Source organism: Pipra filicauda, unplaced genomic scaffold (genome assembly GCF_003945595.2).
Source record: "Pipra filicauda isolate LSUMZ 115617 unplaced genomic scaffold, ASM394559v2 scaffold440_size556015_pilon, whole genome shotgun sequence".
Lineage (NCBI taxonomy): Eukaryota > Metazoa > Chordata > Aves > Passeriformes > Pipridae > Pipra > Pipra filicauda.
The window spans coordinates 444,516-460,301 of record NW_024104577.1 but is presented as its reverse complement, the minus strand read 5'-3'; the positions used below and the strand labels follow the sequence as shown (position 1 = coordinate 460,301).

At 35.7% G+C, this 15,786-nt stretch overlaps 1 protein-coding gene across 4 annotated transcripts in view; it reads right to left on the bottom strand.

Annotated features, from left to right (window-relative positions):
• LOC113989388 (coiled-coil domain-containing protein 171-like) overlaps positions 1-15,786 on the bottom strand; it is a 45,901-nt gene that overhangs the window by 9,669 nt on the left and 20,446 nt on the right. For 3 of the 4 annotated variants that reach the window (XM_027723885.2, XM_039385848.1, XM_039385846.1), the window contains exons 7-15: positions 14,641-14,771; positions 11,612-11,741; positions 8,907-9,074; positions 6,781-6,969; positions 5,013-5,505; positions 4,138-4,251; positions 3,264-3,490; positions 2,444-2,623; positions 551-727 (exon numbers count right to left, since the gene is read on the bottom strand). In XM_027723885.2, the coding sequence (XP_027579686.2) occupies positions 551-727; positions 2,444-2,623; positions 3,264-3,490; positions 4,138-4,251; positions 5,013-5,505; positions 6,781-6,969; positions 8,907-9,074; positions 11,612-11,741; positions 14,641-14,771 (1,809 nt within the window). The remainder of the gene's footprint in view (positions 1-550; positions 728-2,443; positions 2,624-3,263; positions 3,491-4,137; positions 4,252-5,012; positions 5,506-6,780; positions 6,970-8,906; positions 9,075-11,611; positions 11,742-14,640; positions 14,772-15,786) is intronic. The other variant, XM_039385847.1, reaches the window with a different exon arrangement.

Genomic DNA, 15,786 nt, shown 5'->3' with positions numbered 1-15,786 from the left:
CTCTTACACGTTTAAAAACTGAATAAAGAATTCAAAGCAAGAATTTGTAAGAACACTGTTTTACAAGATCAAGATTGATTATCAAAGATTAGATTGTTCCACTGTACTGCAAAATAAGAGCTACAAAACCAAAAAAAAACCCCTTAAACAAACAAAAAAAGACACCCCACCCCCAAACAAACAAACTAAACCAGCATTCTGAGCCACAATACCCAATTAGCTAAGAGAAAAGGGTCTGTCAGTTGGAATGCCAGGGCACAGGCAGAGACCCTTTCTGCCTGTCATTAACAAAGGCATGAATAAAGCTGAGTTTTGGTAAGCTGCGAGAGAGAAAAAAAAGTTCATTAAAGTCTTTTCCTCCAAGTTTAAAAACAACACCTAGAGCTCAAAGGAGGGAAAAAAAAAAAAGTAGTTTAAAATCTTTTCTGAGTACCCAAAAATTCTGACGCAGCAGTAAATGTGCATTTTCTCCTGTAATTTTATTTGCACAAGACATGCAATATTAACGAGAGGTAAATTTCTGGTAACTATTCCAGAAGAATAATCTTACCCTTATGGATAGATTTAGGTCTTGGTCTTTATCTGCTGTTTCGCTGGAAAGTATTTGTAGTCTATTGTTTAACTCATTTAGCTGTTGCTCCTGTTTCATTAAAAGCAGTCTTGCCTTGTGCTCACGCTGTAACGCATTATTTAATTCTTCATGTATATTGTCTTGGGTGATCATTCTCTGAAAAGAGAAATAAATTGTATTTGATTGTATTGATAACTATATTCACTAGTTTACCTGCCTGAATTTCTAAGTTCCACTTGCAAAGCTATCAAATTCTAAAACAAATGCATGCTAAAGATTAATAGTTAGGTTTTTTAACATGAAGACAGGTTACCAAACAATAAAACCTCAGACTAGCTTATTAACAGTATTTTTTCTTAAGAGCATGCAGGGTACTGTTAAGACTAGGTATTCATTATTCTATCCAAATTAGCACTCTAGCTTGCAAAATATCAATTTTTAGAAGGAAATATATACAGAACAATGTCCAACATTTTAGTGCATATCTTGTTAACCCTTGTGAACACTTTCTTGGACTTTTTCTCCGCTCCCAAAACTGTTCCAGAAAGAAGGAACAGTTCTTCAAGTAAAATCATCTGCATTTGAATGACAATCTAAATTTGAATTGACAATCTAAAATGAGACAATTTCACCTAACTATCCCAGAATTGTACAGTAATAAAACTCATTAAGAACAAAACTGACGATGATCACATATAGCCTTCTTCATTTGAGAAAAAAAAAAAATCATTTTCCCAGCTAGGAACAGAAAGGAGAACGGGTACAACATCATCTAGTAAATATTCTCTACTTGGAAGTGTTTAGGTTGGGGTACACTGGAAAGTCTACCAACTAGGCTTCAGGATCAACACAACCATGGAAGACACTGCTTATTTTGGGACACAACTGTTTCAGTTACACTGTGCCCCTGTAGAGCGTGACTAAGGAACCTTACCCATTCACTTTCTCAGGAAGCTCAAATGTGAGCTCAGTTCTGAATTCAGCCTGTAGAAAATAAGCATGGGAGGAAAGGTGCTTAGGGAACCTCTAGCATGCTAAAGCAAGACAGGTTTCCTCCCTTCCAAGAAGGACTGAAGGCACAGTTCCGTAAGTATGACAGGGATCAGTGACAGATCATCAAATGGCATCAGTTCTGCAAGCACCTCATCTGTTACTCACTATCTGAGGGCTTCAAGTAGTTAAGGAACCTTTTTTGTTGTCTCTTCTCATTCCCATCAGACAGTGGTCTTTACAGGTTAATGAACCCATGGTGTTTAAGTAAAGCAACCAATGACAGTTAAGACTCAGGGGAATTTGGTGCATATGTGCACTGAGAAGGTAGAAGAGGTATTTTTTCCCCTGCCATAAACTTACTCACTCAAGGAAACAGCTCCACTAAAATTTGTGTTAACTATCTCAGGATATAACTCACAGTCAAAGACACAGTAAAATGTCTATCATAACAGTCAGCAATATCCATGCAGAGTTTAAATGGCTGTATTTATACTTTATGAACTTCTCATAAACACACTTACTGAGTACCCTCATTCCAACTGACTTTACTCTGCTGAAGTGAAATCTATAAATTCTTTCAGGTTATATAAGTCACATCAACATTTTCAACAAATGGAAGAAAACCTGGGTTGCTGGAGACCAAACATGTAATTTGCACAGATTATCTCCTTCTACAAATCAAAAAGAAACTTCAATGGAAAGGAGATATTTCTAAATACATCTGACTTCTAGTTTAGTGACATTTACAAGGCAAGTTTTCTGGAAAATTCTATCAGGACTAGATTTTATATTTGTTTTTCAAAGGAACACAAAGCAAAAAAATGTGTAAAAGGGAAGTTCTCTGATGAGCAAGACAATCTTGAAATCAAATATGCTTACATGCTGTAATGTATTTAATTGCTCTTGCAGGCTCCTGGCTTTTTCAGCATCCTTTTTCATCTCATTGAAACTCCATTTGAATTCTTCAAGTTGCAGGCCCAGCGAGCGGCACTTTGTCTCTGACATATGAAGTCTTCGTGTGTATTCAAACACCAGCTGCTGCAAGGATGTTACATTTCTCTGTTGGCAATAGAAACAAAGTAATGTGCTATAAAATGTGCTGGTTTAGTGATAAAATAAATCACAGCTAACACCCAAGAAAATTAAGACAAAGCCTTTATGTCCTCTGCCTCTAAAAGACACTCACAAGTGCAAAAATATGAACCTGTTTCACCTATTGAGGGTTACTGAAAATTCTGTTTATAAGGAAGTACTGTTTTCACGTAAGGCCCACAGTAAAAGACAGAATATGAGAGAAAGAGTTTATCCTTCCATTATAATTAAAGGGAACAAGGTTACCTTCTCATGGTAGACATGAGAAAATAGGAAATACTTTAAAGAAAAAGAACCTTGACAGTTAAAACCAAAAGCAAGTTTGTTCCTATAAGCAAATACAGTTCTGATGGAACATCAAAAAATCTTTTACTTGCATACACTAAGCCTCTTCTAAAAATCCTTTCACAGTAAAAAAAAAGGTCTATTCATGCCCCAACACTTTTGGGTGTTACAAATCAACTTCTGATTGTCCTTATTGCTGACTTCATTGCAATGGATTCAAACAATCTGAAACACAATTAATGATACTATAAAGAGAGACTCACTGTAACACTTACTCTGTGACCCTTCTGCTTCCATGAAGTAGCACTATAAATATGCTTACCACACTGGGCAGTCTCTCGTGCAATCCAGCTTCCAGGGCCTGGTTATTTATTCTGAGAAGTCCACAAGCCAGCCTCTGTATCAAGGAGTCCTTCTCCAGGTAAGTGATGCACCTGGGATAATTTAGTGGAACCGTCCCCAGCATTAAGCACAGCTTGTCCATAAGTTTTGAAAAGGAGCTCCTGGCTGCATTTATAAGTGAGTTTCCAGAAAGCCAGGCGTTTGGATCTTTAAGAAACAACAACAAAAAAGAAACATCAAGTAGGTTTTTTAGTGTCTATCGGTGTAATACATGATTCTTTTTCAATTATACAGTATGAACCCTGTAAATATTCTGAAACACAGAATGTTGAATCTGAAACACAGTTCAAACTTTGCTTTGTGAGGACATAAATTCAAGTTACTGAAAGCAACATGATCAAAGAAAGCATCTGCAACTGAATCAAAATAAGGTGGCAGTCTTCTGGTACCAGTTTACTCTTTAGCCCTCTGGGAAATGTGTCACCTTATCTGTCCTGCTACTTCCCTTTATTCACATAAAGGGAAATGCTAGGACTTTAAAATACAAGTTAACAAAGAACCAGGGATGGCAACAGTGCAGATGAACTAAGGGAGCTTATATCAGTTCTCACTGCAAATAAACTCCAGAAGCACTCTCCAGCCTTCTGCCTTCATGACTCTGTATACTTAATAAAATATTACCAATGAAATAAAGTTAATCTATTCTAGCAATACAGCTCTTCAGAGATATAATCCAGAATAGTTTACCTAAAATCCTGAAACTGGAAATTATGTGATCACCCTGGGTTTTTTTGGGGTTTGGTTTTGGGGTTTTTTTTAATATTTCTATCACAAGAATATACTTTTAAAAGTACCTGGTTTGCTAAGGACATCCTGCAATTCAGAGAGGGAACTGATTATTGCAGAATGGAGGTTAGAGCTAGTTAACCAGCCAAGTGCTTCAAGGCAGTCAGCTCCATCTCTATAACCTGTGAAACAGAATTGCAACTATCAATATAACAGGATCACTTAGATATGGCACACTACTATCTCCAGCTCTTTCAGAAATTGACCAAAACTAAGCATATAAGCCACAAACTAGTCAGGACTATTTAGACTGTATTAAACATGCTTTCAAAACTACTGAAACAGAAAAGTAGATGAATCTCTAGTTTGTCAGTCATTTTTGATACCACTCACCCTTTGTGGGGGGAAGCATAAACTGGTCTGGTAAAAGAAATGAACAAGCAGGCTACGTGATCTCCAAAGAAAATTTAGAAATCCCATACTAATATTCTACATGAATCAGAAACCAACTTTTTGTATATTTTTTAGTAGGAAATAAATATTTAGAAATTATTATTAAAAGAAGAGGAAATATTCTTCCACCAAACATGTTGGTGTTAATGACTTAGGAACATTACAAGATATTTACCACAGCAAAGATGCCGTAGCACCTAATTTTGAAATCCATAACACAGATATCAAGGATATCAAAAAGTGTGAGTTCATGTGTGTAGTTGCAACTTTATTTGCAACGCTCAACAGACTAGGTATTTACTTCTAGGTGAAATTGCATTGCTCAATAAATCTAAAAATCATAAATCCAGAAATTATATTTGTCAAAGGATCATTAAATATGTCTTTACACTCTAGTAATAATAATATTGCTCTTTCTTATTTGCTAGCCATGTAATTTAACAGAACATTTATCAAAAGAAGAAAACAATTAGCTTATGTGACACATTACGTCTGCCTTCAGATTCTCCCACACAAACTTGAATCCCATTGCCTCCTTCTAAGCCATTTGTCCAGGTGAAGAGGGAAGTAGAAGACCGGGCTGCAGCTCTGAGTCTATTGGCTGCCAAAACTACAATCACAGCTCTTCGGAATACATAAACCAGGTCTTTGGCTCTCCTTTGTCTTCGTCTGGCTTCATCTTGATTGTTTTCCTCTTCAGCAGGGAAACTATGAACTATAGTCTCAATCCTCTGGTTCAGAAATTCATAAAAGTTGACCTGATCCTGGAGTAGGTCTTTTTGGGAAGTCATAGCACATAGTCGGCTGTAGAGGGGACACAGGGTACCAGACAACAGTGCACAGGCTGCCAGGAGAGATGAACGCTCCCTCTGAACATTTGTTAATGTATTTCTCACAGAAATATTTTCATGGGCCAGTTTCTCCTGGGTTTTTTCAAGGGCATACATTCTTTCCCTGTTTTGCTGTGCTGCTGCTTGGTATTCCTGGGATAACAGGGGAAAAAAAAAAACAAAACAAAACAAACAAACAAACCAAAACAAACCAAAACAAACAAACAAACAAACAAACAAAAAAACACAGAAAAATGTTAACCTGATCATTTTCACCTAGATAAAAGCTAAAAGAAAATAATATTTTCACATTCAAATAACACGTTAAAGTAAGAAAAATTATTAGTAATGATAATAAAAGTATTTCTTCTAGTAAACAGTTACAGAATCAGATGTATGAAACCAGATCAATAGTGTGAGGAAAATTTCCAGTCTTCAACAACAAATGGACTCCTGATTTCTGACAACAGTCAACTAGTACTGTGATAGCTTAGAGAAGGTTCAACAGCATATGGTTGCCCACAATACAGTTTTATGAGTTAACTTAACAATAGGAAATTACATGCTCCAATTTCAGAAAGAACATTGCTCTACAAAGCAGAAACAAAGGTAGTGTAAGCAAGAGAAGAATAAGGAAGACTCTGGAACATAAAATTAGACAGATTAAATACTCCATAAATACATTTTTCAGTGTGCAAAGACTTCCAGCCCCCAAATCTGTATCAAATACAGCATTTTTGATGAAGTAAAGTTGTAGTAAGTCACAAATAACAAGGTATAACTATTTCCTCTATTTCGCAACATTTTTAATTTAAACAGGTGTAAAGAATGTGACTGTAAAGACTGTGAATAGTGGTTGTAGAATAACAGGAAACATTTTAGAATGCAAATAACTTGTCTAACAATCAGTGATGACAGTTGTACACTTTTGAACCACTGCTTATTGTAGTATCTGTAAAACAGAGTCCTTTGACACTGTTGAAATCTACCACTGTAGCTGCTAATTGGCTCTTAGGGTCAGAATGTACATACCTACATTTATCCCCAGACACCAGTTACTGTTACTCTACAATCTTTGCAAAGCAGACACTGAAAAAGTAACTGCTGCCCTATGCAAGTCTTAAAATAAGCAAATTCAACCTCATAGCTTCAACATTCTCAAAAAAAAATATCACTAGCAACTATCGACAAAATTAGGCTTCTGAATTAGGGCTGTAGACCAAATTCCTTTCAGAATGCTTTTAAAAAGTCATTTATTTCTTTTTAGAACTGAAGTTAATAGTAGCACAAGGTTTTTTGGTTTTTTTTTTACTTTAAAGATAAACTAAAATTCCTAAGCAACCTTAAAATGATAAGGGACTTAAACTACTGAAATATTCCATTAAGTATTCACAAGGAAAAAAAAATCAGAAGTTTACAGTGCCATACCTTTGCTCTTGCGTGAGCTTCAGCAAGGAGACTTGAATATTGCAGTTCAAGATGCTTTTTTTCTTTCTGCCAACAGTGGTCCTGTGCTTTCAACTGTTCAGCTATATTTTGAAAAGCATCTTCTTGGCTCCGCTGAAGATCCCTCATAGTATCAGTTTTGTCCTTGCAAACATGTTCCAGGTGAGATATCTATGTGACAAGCATTTAAAAAGAAGAAATTATTTTATCTCTAAGCACCTTTCTACTTTAACTGTACATATTAAGTTAAGCACAGACTATTCCAGCATAAAGTCTAAATTCTAATTTCTTCAATATATTAAAATTCAATATATTCTTCAATATATTTTACTTACTTATTAAAAGTAAGTAAAATCCTTTCACAACAGATTAATTAGTTGAAACTTACCACAAAACTGAAAGATACTTTGGAATAAAGAATTTCATTTACTTTCAGTTTTCCCATCCTTATATCACCTTGCAGACATTTGTTGCCTTCTTTGTCCGAAATCTGAACTGGATGCTTCCCATCTTTCTTTTTTTTTTTTTTTTTTTTTAAAGTGCATGAAATTTTGTGCTGTTAAATTATTAGTCCAAGTATTCCAGTCCTTTAGAGGTTTGTGATGATTGCAAATAACAACTAAAAAACAGTCCTTAATATTTTTGTTTTGTTTTCTTGTAAAGCAAAGACATTCCAGATTATAATTAAGTACTAAAACAACTTCAGGAAATTCCAGCATACAGAGTGTTTTTCTTCACAAGTAGCTCATTAATTTATGATGTTTCAACAAGCATGGAGGAATTCATTATGTGGTTTAGCACTGCCACTTCCATGCAAATTAAATGTAGGAATAAATCAAGCTAACAGTGGTCTCTAAATGCACACACCTGCACTTTGTTACTAGAAAATATCAACAAGATACTTTCCAGATCGATCACACAGAACTGCAAGAGAAAGATTTTGTTCTCAAGAAAGCAGGTACAACACAGGTAACAACACAGCCCAAAAATCCCAGAAAAGCTGCTAAGTACATGTGAAGAGCTTCAAAGACCTCATAATCACTCTCAATAACAACACTTAATTAAAAAAGAAGAAACAATAAGACACAAGCCCTACAAACACTAACAACAATATTTACTCCCTTCCCTTTACTCCTCTACTTCAAAAGGGAAATAGAAATGTGCATCAAATCTACATAATCCGGATTTTATACTACCCCTCTTTAGTAATTTTTGACTGCTGGGCTATTTATTAAATGATGGGCAGATTTAAAACAATTCAGTGCAACCACAGCTCTGTCCTATGCTCGGGCCAGAGGAGTGGTCACAGTTCCAGAGGATGAGAAATATCTGAAAGAGCTTTTCCCTTCCTATGCTTATGGAACTAAATAACTGGGCTCTAAATCCTGAAATTATGCTATTAGACTGTAGGGCTGGGCTGATCGATGGACCTAGAACACAAACTGAAATCCAAAAAAAGAGTGGCATATGTTACTCGCTGGAGCCAGTTGATTTAAAGTCCTAAAAATGCAGGGATTTCTGGAGGGAAAGGCCACGTAAGCTCATTCATACTAAAATCACTCAGAAAACTACAGCTTCTCCCTTAAACAAATACTGGCATGTTTTACAAAAGTAGGTATTTCCTATTGTGTTTCTGAATACAGACACAATAACCAAAAATTTACAATTAAGCAAAAAAACCGCACACTGGTATTCTTCCATATAGTACCTCTGAAACATAAACACATAATTTAAAGATAGTAATCCTGGAGTAAGTGTGTTTTTCTTCTGAATTATGGAAAAATAAAGACTTGCTTTAAGATTGTAAATTACTACGTTCCTTGAATTGTTTCATCAGTAAGATTAATTTAATTTTTTTTAATTAAGTTCCTGTGGCTAATACTGGATAGTGCTATCAGCATGCCTGGCACAGAAAGTGGAGCTTAGAGACTTCCTACAGACTTCAGTCATCAAACTGAGATACAGACAAGCCATAATTAATGGTATTCAATTATTAACGTCCAAATTCTTTTTGAAAGAAGATGAATATAACTCTTTTTTAATGAGACTGTGGTGTGGACAAATGTCACTGAATTTAGCAGAGGTAGCTGATGCCTAAGGACACTTACCTTGTCTTGAGCCCTCCTGAAGTCTAAGACCAGGGTATCAATATTTTCATACACGAGGACACAAAGCTCTGACCAAGACAAACTGTCTATGGGAACTTCTGGTTGCTTTGTAAGCACACAGCCTTCTACCAGATGCTGGTATAAGCTACGGAGAACATGCACCTCCTCCTGAAACAAACAGAAAAAATTAACTGTTGTATCTGAGGAATGTTAGAATCAAAAGAAATCCATTAGGTGTATAATAGGAGCTGCATGCGGCTGAAAACAAAGCCCACAAAGCTCATTCTCAAACCTTTACAGAATTCCTCAATTCCTTGTTAATGTTTGCAGTCATGCATATGGAAGCCAGAGTAAGAAAACTCTCTAATTAGACAGCATTTTGGAAAAAAAGTATATAAATAAAGTATTTAAACAAAGCCCAGTCCTGCAGGGGTCACAGCCATGACCTGCTACAGAGAAAAACCTCCATGCTATCAGTAGATGCAATTCATTCATTCATGTTAATACTTTCAGGTACATTCAAACTGTACCCACTTCCAACACCTGCAAGCAGAAAATTGTCTGATTGGCCTGGCAGCACAACACGCTGTCACTCTAAAGTCTTTTAAAAAATGCTTTTGCTTTGATTATATATGACTACATAACTAGCCAAAATAGGCTTACGACTACATTAGTTAAATCCCACAAGCCGTGTCTCATTCATTTACACTAATTTTAGTCCGTAGTATAATAAATTGATGTAAGTTATAAACAAACTTCATCAACAATAGCATGTAGCAGAAATTCCAGCCTTCATATCTTTAGTAAATATATACAACTTAACAAATAGAAAGCTGTATCTTAAACACGACAACAACAAAGACCGTAAACCATTGTTTTATAACAGTACAGTGAGAAACCAACATAAGATTATCAAACTAGAGTGGAAAAGACTTATTTGGGATGTCTAACAATAGTATAAAATATAAGAAAATAGTGAATAGATCAAGAAAGCAGGAGGGGGAAATTAAGGAAAGAGAACACACTGACATTTTCACACAGTTTTAGCATGGGTATAGTGAAGGCCAGTAACAGTATATTTAATGTTATCTGTACTCAGGTTCTGCTACAGTCTTCTGCTTTTTCATTTTGAGAAGAAAAACAAAATCTGTCCAAGCTGGGTAAACAAGACTACATACAGGCACTCCTGCTTCCCAAAAGATTACAAAAGTCTTCAGGAAAAATACAGAGCCACCCAAGGTAAGAAATAACTAATCTCATAGGGGACCACTAATACAACTCCTCAGAAAATTCTTATTTTTATTACATGTTCAAGACAGTCCTGTGGTTTGAAATTGTTCCAGTAAAACAATTAAAACAATCCCCTCTGTGAATGACAGTTCTTTTAACAGAGACGCTATTTTATGGCGGTTTTTTACCTTCCAGTAACATGCTAATTTTGAGTATACCATTTAATCCTGTTTCCACTACTAGAAACCTTGACCATGAAGAGAATTTTGTCCTGCATTCTTGTCAAGTATAACGTACATTTTACTAAGGAACACAAAACAAAAAGGAAAACAGTATCACAGCAATTTCTAGCAAGTGCTTAAGGTTTCTAGCAGATAATTTTCAGCTTGGAATCATGTTTTGTAGTCATGAATAACAACAATTGCTGTCTGTAGTTAGGGCAGACAGTTGCTTTTATCTTTTTGTATTTCTTTTGTGCCTGATAAAATGACTTTTTTAGGTTAACTAGGAGAGCAAATGTCTTTTAACACATTAATATTTGCATGGAAGAAGCTGTTATTCTTCCAGAGGTAAAAGGGGATTTTTTTTTTTATTTTTCCTCAGTTTATTAATTGCCAATCTTCCTGAGCAGTGGATAACACTAAGACAATGGATGGAATAACTCCATCGGCTGCACAGAAGACACCAACAAATCTGAAGACCTTCTGCAGGTCTCTCAATGATTATCACAATGCCTGCCAGCAGCAGGGAACAGACCACATTTACCTTCCACACCCAGAGGTCCAAGAGAGAGAAGGAGGAGAAATTTGCAAGCCAGTACCCAAACAAAGTTTACGTTGCTAAGTGTAGAAATACTACAAGTGCTACCACACAATGAAAGGAGAGAAGATTTTCTAGATATGCTAAGACCTTTCCTTTGTTCCTGCTGCTATGCAATAGGATAGAAAAACTGGATGTCAATGTTGAGTTGGGTAGAGAGAGTGGGAAGGTCCTAACTGGTCACATAAGAGGAGAAAGATATCAGAAAATAATCCAGTAAAATATATCCAGTGTGCCAAATCCACACCAAAATAAGGGAAAGGGGAAAAAAGTTACGTGAAATAGAAATAAGCAAGTCTACAATGGTAGCTAATAAAACTTGACAAAAAAGTTTGGGTAGAAAGATAGAACATTCTTCACAAGAAATCATAATCCATATCTACAAAATGCTTTCTTGATTAAAGATGCGAACACAACTTACTCATATCCATACTTTTAAAATAACTGTTTTCTGCAAATAACTCTTCAGTTAAATACACAGCATATCACTTAAAATACATTCTCAAATTAGCTTCTTCAAGTTATCGGATATATTTATTCATGTTTTACCAAAAAAAAAAAAAAAGGAAAGTAACATAAAATAGCGTAGCAAATGCAGATTATTCTCACAGTATAAAAAAGCCTAAACAGTGAGTGCCACAGGCCTTTTGTCTTACCATTTTACTTTCCTCCATGCTGGAGCTGCTTTTGGTAAGGTCTAGTTTCCCAGAGAGACCTCTGTTTTCCTTCCTTTCCTCAGTCATCTCTTTCAGTTGCTTGCTTGAGGAGAAATGCTCCCTTTGTAATCTGGAAAGTTTCCACATTAGAACATTTTTATCCAAATTACTTTTGTCAAGTGTACTGTGTACTTTTAAAAAATAATCAATAGATATGGCACATATCATGTTAGCATATCATATGGCTTCTGAAGTTGCTTGCCTTTTTTAATGAAATGAAGAAACATATATTCCCTCTGAGAAAGACTTTTCAAGAACTGGTTGTGTTCTTCTCAGTTACCAGGCCTTGTGTTAGATTACCAGTCATGAATTCAACTGATTATTTGGATACAGTTTCTAAATTACATATAATAAACAGAAATGGACTGGCTTCTACACAAACCAGCTAATTTATCAACAGCAGACAGAAAGATCACCAAACTCAATGTCTTTTTTGTCTCAGTCTTCTCTGACAAGGTCTCTCAAGCATCTATGATCAGGAAAGAGGGCTCACAAAGGAGAAACATTGCTAGCAATAGGTGAGGATTGAGTCTGGGATAACTTCTAAGGGCTCAACCCATAGAAACTGAAGAGGCCAGCTCACCTACACTCAAAGGTTCTGACAAATCTGGCCAATGGCACAGCAAGGTTTCCCATTATAATTGTGGAAGGTCACAAAAATTGGGGCAGGTCCCTGGCAAATTGGGAAAGGCAAATGTCACACCTGTATTTGGAAAAGGGTAAAAGAAGAAACCAGGGAACTATAGAGCAATTCATTTCAGTCCTGGGAATGTCAAGGAACAAGTCCTTTCAGAACAAAGAAGTTTTGGAGGTTCATTAGACAAAGGCTTAAAGATGAACTCATGTGACTCTTCTAAGAAAAGGGAAAATAAATTAGGATGCCAAACTATGGCTTAGGAAAAAAAGCCAAGATCCTGACCCTCTCTGGAGTACAAGGACCACAGCCTTCAAAGGTAAATAAATCAAAGGCTCTTGTACTGTTTCTGAAGGTGTCTAGTGAAAACAATCACTGATATTCACCAATGTTACTGATACTTCAATGTTTCAAAGAACGAAAAGGGCACAGGAAACAGATGAGGCAGTACCCCACATAATTCCCTCCAGGGAACAGAGTATATTGGTGTCCATCTCAGAAAAATCTTGATATTCACTACCTATCTTTGTTGTCCTCTGGAAATTTGGGTGTCCAGACTAACAAAACTGTAAGGATAAGCTGCTTCTGTTTCCTCAAGCTCTGTTAACAAAACCACCAAAACTTAACTGTGTTAACTTTCATGGTAGGGTTTGTATTCTCTGAAATCAGAGAAGATAATTTGCTTTGAAAAAACTCAGTTGGCAGAAGCTCCCAGGAGTAATTGCCTAAAGCAACAGATGATTGTAATTAGTGATAAGTAGTGTTTGGATATTAGACAAAAATTATTCTCATATCCAATTAACATTTTTTAAAAGTTCATAAAGCGCAGATTAGCTTGTTATGTAAAATTCATGATCCAACAGTCATTCCTCCAAACAAGGCTGTTTTGAACAGAAAGGAGCTTTTTAAAAACAAAACAACAAAAACCTAATAAAATGTCAAATCAATGACAGGTCTTCTCCAGTTCAAGGAAAAACCAAACAACTAGGTATTAGTTTAGAGTTGCCTATGTTGCTGCAAAAACAACTGGACAGAGTGAGATTACAGTTTAACTAATTGATCTTATTTTATTACCATAGGAAATCTTGAAATACACTAATTCAGTTTCCCAGCTGAGAAGACCACAGTCTTCCTGAAGCACCACCTTAGATTACTACTGTGGTGTATTTTAAACATTTTCACAAATTTTTATCATAAAAATTATTTCCTTTTCTTTGAGAGGGGAAAAAAAAGCTTTATATTTTTTTATGTGACTCTAAATGGTTTACCTAAATGCACAATTCTACACACAAACTTCTTCTGGCCTAATTTTAATAAGGAGCTCTATGGTGCTTAGATAGCTCAGGTTTGAACTATCCTACCAAAAGCATCTACATAACCATGAATCTGGAATTATTCAGGCCACAAATTTCTTTCCTTGTAGGAAAACTAGTTTCTTTTGTTCTCCACTAATCCTTGTGTGAGAAAGTCAACATAAATACCTATGTATACTGATCCATATAATCCTAGACTGAAAGTGAGGCCAAGTCTGTGTTTTCTAACATTTTCTATTACCTTGAGTCTCTTCCCATATCCTCACTGTACACCACTCATTTTTAATCCTCTTAAACTTCCTCTTTCCCTAAATTTCATGAACTACTATCCTCTATTTCACCTACTCAGTTCTCTGTCTTCCAACACCGTTCTTCATTGCACTATTTTCTCACCCCAATATATAATTGATTCAGTCAATGAAGAAGACTCAATACTGCACATCCTATATCTACCCAAGTTCTAAAAATCTTCTGTTACCACAGACACAGCAGATTGTGCTGAGCAGGAAAGGCATCCCAAGTAATTTCATCTGCTTTCTCACACTTGATCCCCTTTTCTTTTCTTTTTTTTTTTTTTACCAACTAAAGATTTCTACGCTTATTCAAATGATGAAAACAAATATTAACCACTATAAATGATACATAACTTCTTGACAGTATCCTTAGATATTCATGTAGCTCACTGAAGTGGAAAACAATGTTTTCGTAATAATACAAGTGGATATGGAAAACCCACCTCTTTAAACCTGCCTGATATGTTTTCCTACACTTCTCCCAAACACCACTAGAGGGCGAACCCCATCATAATTATTTTCAGCATTTTTGCTTTGACAAGTGACCTGTAAGATTACTGGTATGGACCCGTTATTAATGGATTGCCAGGTTCTAAACCTTTGTCTTGGTTTGGCAAATTGCATTAGACTGTGTTGTTTTCTACTGAATGAAATTATAGGGAATGTAAACTATAAGTGGTACTCAAGCTGTCTACTGCCATTTTACAATGGCTTTAGAGGAAAACTTACACGTTTTGTTCCCTCTCATGTGCATTTGCTGACTTTCTGAAATCTCTCTTCATATTTTGTAACACTGAAAGAGCTTCTGCTGAGCTGCCCTTTTCTGAATTCAAAGCTTCTTCGAGTTCTTGAATTCTTAACTACCAAGTGATAAGAAAGCAATTTAAAGCAAGTCAGGAAAAACTGAAAAGGTCTTCAATACTGTTTTCTGTTCTGTTCTGCTTTACAGGCAACTATATTCTATAAATTCTATATGGAAGTATATACACAGAAAGCATTAAACGCATGTATTAATATGGATGTCTTAATGCATATAGTTCAAAAATCCTGTCTGGATTTTCCTGTTTTCAGTTATTAATATTACTGAATTTTCTAGGGGAATTCTATTTTTAAAATAGATACACGAAAGTGTGGGATTAACAATAAAGGATAAACTTCCACTCAGAACAAAGCACACATGGAGCTTGTTAATGTATACAAACAAGGAAGAAAATCTTACCAATTATTTACCCATAAAATATAAGTCTCTAACTACAAAGAATGTTACCATCCCAGTTCCTTTGTAGGTTGCAAAAGTAGAGAGGAAATTAAGAAAAGGAAATATTTCTAGTTGTTTATTCATAATTTCAAAAATTTAAGTGCCTGTACATAGAGAAGGCCATAAGAATAAGAAAATAACTGAAAGAAGAATGGCAATACTTACTTTTGCTCCTCAGAAAATAAGGAAAAAAAAAAAACACTGAAATTACCTTTTTTTTCTTGCTTAGTTTTTTAAAAATCCAGTGTGAAGTGCTTGTTAGTTAGTATGAAATTATCAAGCAATCGACATTAAGCTTTTTCACAATTTTTTTTAAATAAACCCTAATTGCTTTACTGGGTCAATATAGGAGGCAAGTCCAGAGGATGCGAGTGAGGCATCCTGGGAGAAGATGTCCAGGACATGCATAGGAGTCTGTATTCCCATCGGTTACTTGGTCACGTGTTCCCAAGGGGATAAAAAGGCATTACCGTTTGAAATAAAGCCCTTTTGGCTGCAACTCAGCTAGGAGTCAGACTGCTCTTATTTATTGTATTAATAACCCTACACGTGGCTTCCTACTCAGGGGCTAGAACCTATATTAGGACCCAAATTAAAAAACCCCTGTAGCAAGAGAA